We start from the raw sequence: 5645 nt of genomic DNA, 5'->3' as shown, positions 1-5645 counted from the left end.
AGCAGAGACTAAAAAACAGAGTCCAGTTTGTGACAGCCTGTTTGGAAACAAGCCCATTGTCCCTGAGCTAAAGGGACTGGAAACTGGAGTGCACCCAGCTCCCACACACTGTCCTCCATACAACCCACAGCTCCCACCAGGCAGAGGCCAGCACAGCACAGCACTTGACTCTTGCCATGGTCTTCACCTCGGTGGAACACCTGCATTTGTATCTTTACCCTCAATTGTGTCTTTTTTTGTTTTTTCCTTCTAGACCCCTTTTCACTCTGGTAGTTGCCTCTGATTAATTGCCAGATCAATTAACGGATGTCTCTGATCGATCCTTGTTGGTCTCTGCAGGTGAGGCAGCAGCGGGCTGTCCCCCTTCTCCCCAGCAGCAACGCTTTCAGACCAGCTGTGTTTTCTTTTACTTTAAAACATTTTGCTACAAAGAAATTCTGTGAAAGGAATTTTTCTTCAAATCCCAATAAAGCCCACTAAAATCCAGGAGATGCCCTGAGGTGCTGCAGAACAATGTGATCGTGAGAAGGTCTCTCAGAACAGCATGTTCCCAGAGAATGTTTTTGGGCACACCATGGTTAGCACAAAAGACGTCCTTAACGTTTATTAAGTACTTTGCTGTTCTCATCAAATTTAGCTGCTCTGTGGTTAATCCCACCCCAGATGTGCTCTCTGATCAGGAGTGCCGCCTCTGAAGCGTTGGCACTGCCACTGTGAACCTTGAAATTCCTCAAACCAAGCAAAGCGACCTGCAGAGGTCAGGGAATCATGGAATGTCCTGAGCTGGAAGGGACCCACAAGGATCATCGAGTCCAGCTCCTGGCCCTGCACAGGACAGTCCCAAAATCCCACCATGTGCCTGAGAGCATTGTCCAAACGTTTCTTAAACTGTGGCAGCCTTGGGGCCGTGACCACTGCCCTGGGGAGCCTGTTAAGTGCCCAACCACCCTCCGGGGCAAGAAACTTTCCCTAATATCCAACCTAATCCCCCTGACACAGCTCCATGGCGTTCCCTTTGCGAGAGGCAGTGGCTGACTCAGCTCATGAGAACACTGCATGGGTTTCCTCTCCAGGCTTCCTGTTCTGCCTGGCTGCAGCACACTCCAGGGTTGCTGTCAGGGGTTTGTACAGCATTGTCGTTTTTAAACATAGCATTGTAGAGTTTTTTTCACTGAGACTTTTAAAATGAGTTTCTTAAAACACATCTCTGCAGTCATTTGTGTAGGCTTTTTGTGACGGTGCTCTCCCCCCACAGCAGTCAGGCTGCCTTCAAATCAGAACCACTTGAAGTTATTTTCTCCAGCTTTTTTTTTTTAATCACCAGACTCCCAAAGCTAATCTTACCAAGCATGTAGAGAAAGGCATTATGAAAACACACCAAGCTGCACTTCTTCCTTGTTCCGTAAGAGCAGCTCCCTGCATTCCAGCAACACTCACCCTTTAGCCGACCAGACCCCTGTGTTTAAGGAGCCAGAGCCCCGCTGAAGGGCTGCTCAGTTTGTAACTGCTGCGTGAATTTGGATGCCCCAAGAGACCAGAAATCCCACAGGATGGCAAACTGGTGGTTGCAGTTGTTTGGTGATCAGTTACTGGAACCAGGACAGGCGTGGGCAGAGCCTGGTGACACCTCTGCAGGAACACGACAGTAACTTAGCCATGGCACAGCACCAGCCCTCACCCACATGGGATTAGCTCAGCAGCGTTCAGAAGCTTCCGCCAGATCAGCAGATCTCTGTGATCCAAACTCGCTCCTTACAGGCCACACAGCCCTAAAAGCATCTCCCACTGCTTCTTAAAATAACACTTGGTGTTACTTGAGTTCAATCCCACTATCAGTGATCCCTTTGGGTCTCCCTGAAGTCAGTGATCAGCTCAGGTCACTACTCAGCTCCCACCACCATCCCCTTCCAAAGGCAACCACTCTTTAAAAAAGGGCACTTGTTTCCCTCAGCCTCTCCCCTTCCCACATCCCATGGCCAGCACAGCTGTGGTTAACAACTCACAACCTCCACCACAAATCCTTCAGTGGAAACTTCCCTTCAGCCAGGGCTTTACAGCACACAGGAACTGCTGTGGTATTTTAGCACAGTATTTCCAGCCGGGGCACCACTGGAATGAAGTTCATTCCAGATTTCCAGAGTCTGTGAAATTAGTTTAATTATTGTGCTTAATGTACTCAGGATGCCACACCACTTCCCAAGCCCAAGGGCTTGCAGGACCAGCAGTGACATCTCAGTCCCACCCTGTGTTGGAGCTTCAGGATCACCCTTCTGCTTGCTCCATTAATCCCAAAACAAGGGCAGAACCTGGCGGTTGCTGGGAAACCGAGAGCTGGGTTTCAAATCCTCCCAGCTTAGCAACAACTGCAGTTTCCTATTACATGTCCACCCTTACACAACACCCACAGCTGCGCAACATCTGCAGGTGGGCACCGAGCTGCAGCTGGTAGGGAACAATTATACAACACAGGAAAACCAAGGCTGAGGGATTAGCTACGCTTGCCAGACAAGTGGGAGCCTTGCCTAAGGCAGTTTTACTGTTCCTTTGTCCGCAGAAACTACGTAATTATTGTTTATTAAAGAGCTGGAGTTGGGAAATGGCACAAACAGTTGTTCACGTAACCTGAGACACAACTTTTTGTGGATGCAACAGCTTTATTGGAATGAACAAGTGCAGAGAAACTTTTTATTTGGATGCAACAACCTGTTGGTTCAGTTACCACCCCTCAGGCGCAGGACAAGGTGCAGGGTGGACTCCTTCTGGATGTTGTAGTCGGACAGGGTACGACCATCTTCCAGCTGCTTCCCAGCAAAGATCAGCCTCTGCTGGTCGGGAGGAATGCCCTCCTTGTCCTGGATCTTGGCCTTGACATTCTCAATGGTGTCACTGGGCTCGACCTCAAGGGTGATGGTCTTGCCAGTCAGGGTCTTCACAAAGATCTGCATCCCACCTCTGAGGCGCAGCACTAAGTGCAGAGTGGACTCCTTCTGGATGTTGTAGTCGGACAGGGTACGACCATCTTCCAGCTGCTTCCCAGCAAAGATCAGCCTCTGCTGATCTGGGGGAATGCCTTCCTTGTCCTGGATCTTTGCCTTGACATTCTCAATGGTGTCACTGGGCTCGACCTCAAGGGTGATGGTCTTGCCAGTCAGGGTCTTGACGAAGATCTGCATTTTTCCCTGGAAGAGACAAACGCGCTGTGCTTTAGTAACGCTCCCGCTCCCCGGCGCCGCGCTCCCCGGCGGTGACGTCACAGCAACGGCCCCACCCTTTCCGGGATGTGGGCGTGGTCCCCGCCCCTTCCCTTTCCCGCCCGCGGCGCGCACCCGCCACCATCTTGAGGGGCGGCTGCGCCTGCGCCGCCGCCATTTCGCTGGTGCCCGCTCGCCCTTGCCCCTCCCGCCCTTCCCTTCTCCGCCCCCGGCTCGCGGTGCTGCCGTTAAGGGGAGGACAACGCCCCGGCCCTCACAGCCCGCCATTGACCCCAGCCATCGCCCTTTCTTTCTCAGCGCGCACATACACTCTGTGTGTCCCGCCCAGACACCTAGCATGCATCTAAGCCCTGTTGCCGCCACGCCAAGCGGTTCCCCCCGCCGAGCACTCACCGCGGGGCTGGCAGGCCAAGCCGACAGAACAACTCCCTCCCAGACTCACCCGACTCCAACTGCGCCACACATCCCCCTCCCGCCCCTTATATGGTCTCGCGCGCCCCGCCCCCACGCCCGGATCACTCCGCCGCGCACTATTTTCTCGGCCCCGCGCGCCGCCGCCCTCCTGCGTGCGCTGGGGCGGGATGGGGCAGCGCGGAGAGATCTGTGCCCCGCGCGTGGGTGCGCTGCGTCCAGCGCGCGCGGGGAGGCGGGCGGGGCGCGAGCAGCGCCGGGAAAACCCGGCGTGGAGCCACCGCCGGAACGGGACTGCGGCCATGGCGCCTCAGCAAGCCCACCTCGGAGACATGCCCGTGTTTAAAGATTTATCTCAGAGCCTCACGTTTTATTCAGGGCTTTAGACATGAGGACACAACCCCGCTGGGACGGGCAGGTCGTGCCAGACCCTCAGTGCCACCATGGCCGGGGGAGAGGGGACGGGGAGGAGATGGTGCTGGGACACCTGCCGAGGCTGGACCACCTCAGGAAAAGGGGGCTACAGGAGGCTCCTGCCTGGGGTGGAGAGGTGACATGAGGGACAAAGAAGGCCCTGATGGATACAGAGTTCCAAGTCCTGCAGATGGTCTGCCTGAGATACAATGAGTGTTTATATACACACACATAAAGTAGACTGTCCATCTGAGCTATCGTGGAGTTCATAATTCAGGACTAAGGCCTTGCCACTGGGGTAAAATCAATCATAAACAAATCAGAATAATGCCTATTTCTTATTCTGTTCTTGCAGAGCACATTCTGGCAGATCTCTGCTGCACTCAGTTGGCTCCTGTGCCATCCCAGTCAAACTGCACAGCAATTCCAGGCCATGGCTGAGAACAAAACAGGGCTTTGTCTGCAAGATTCAGGAGACGCCATTCGGTCCAATCCGCCTACAAAATCCTTCGTTTGCCAGCACCCAAGGAAAATGGAAGGGACACAGATAACACCCAGGACTGCTCACCAGCAGGAACAGAGCAGAGGCCCAGCAACAGCTTTGTGATTGGTTTGAGGGAAACCGCCTGTGTCTGGCTGACACATGGAGCTGTTACAGGAGGGGAACGCTCTGGGGAGCTCCTCGGCCTCTGCTGCCTCATGTTTGTACCAACACTCACCACACAGCAGCAGTGATAATAATCTCAAACACTCGGGTCATTTAGACCCGAGGGGGAAAAAAAAATCCACAGAAGTCTTTTGGTTTCTTCTCGGTGCTCAGTGGCTGACACTGTGTGCATTGGGAGTTGAATACACATCAAAGATTGGAAAAGCCTTCCAGGTTTAGGTCTTTCCTCAGCTGAATATTAATGTTAAGCTTGTTCTTTTAGTTATAGAGGGAGCACTCAGGACTGGTCTGAAAATAGTAAAAAATGCACATGGAAAGGTATTTCCTGACAAGATGGAGTTTTGTAACAGGAAGAAATAAGATGACACAGTGCTGTTCTTCACCTAATTAGGGTAATCAGCCAAGCACTGAGCATCCTGAGTGAGTTTATACCTGATATCTGAATCAAACACAGGAGGAGCACACATTTAAAGGTTGAGATTGGCAAGGCAGATGTTCGGCCCTCATCCAATAGTCCTTAAACACATCTGTGTGGTTTGCAGGAGGACAGTGTTTCCTGAGCTGGGAGAGGATTTCTGTGAACAAAGCCCTCCCTTGTTTATCCTACCCTGCCTCTCTGAGTACCCATTTCTGAGTTAGGATTTCAGTGCAGGCTTGATGAATATGTTGATCTTAACAGACCATGACCTGCTTTACTGACAAATACCAACTTCCTGTGCCAAAAAGTTACTTTGTGCCTGTTAGAACAAACTATTTCTTATTTTTACATGCAGGGCATATTCCAGAAGTACAGCTGCCCAGGGAGATCCAGGGAGTGATTTACAACAGGGATATTCACACTTAGCAGTGCTGTAGCCAAATACTGGCTCAAAATAACAACTGGAAGTAAGATGAGTAAATAAATAGCACAAGGAGCTTTTCAGCCACTGTGGCAGGAAATA

General features: G+C 52.1%; 1 protein-coding gene across 5 annotated transcripts in view; it reads right to left on the bottom strand.

The window, feature by feature from the left end:
• The window catches only part of UBC (ubiquitin C), a 19016-nt gene extending 15283 nt beyond the window's left edge, over window positions 1–3733 (bottom strand). Inside the window, exons 1-2 of one of the 5 annotated variants that reach the window (XM_017815525.1) lie at window positions 3606–3733; window positions 2720–3179 (exon numbers count right to left, since the gene is read on the bottom strand). In XM_017815525.1, coding sequence (XP_017671014.1) covers window positions 2720–3173 — 454 coding nt within the window. In that variant the 5' untranslated portion in view covers window positions 3174–3179; window positions 3606–3733. Of the gene's footprint in view, window positions 1–2634; window positions 3180–3605 lie in introns of those variants that run through there. The other 4 variants (XM_017815528.1, XM_017815527.1, XM_017815529.1 and 1 more) reach the window with 4 other exon arrangements.
• Between the last annotated feature and the right edge of the window lie 1912 nt (window positions 3734–5645).

Source organism: Lepidothrix coronata, unplaced genomic scaffold (assembly GCF_001604755.1).
Source record: "Lepidothrix coronata isolate B3197 unplaced genomic scaffold, Lepidothrix_coronata-1.0 Scaffold51, whole genome shotgun sequence".
Classification (NCBI taxonomy): Eukaryota; Metazoa; Chordata; class Aves; order Passeriformes; family Pipridae; genus Lepidothrix; species Lepidothrix coronata.
The sequence above is the reverse complement of the archived record's forward strand: the minus strand, read 5'-3'. Positions and strand labels throughout refer to the sequence as shown.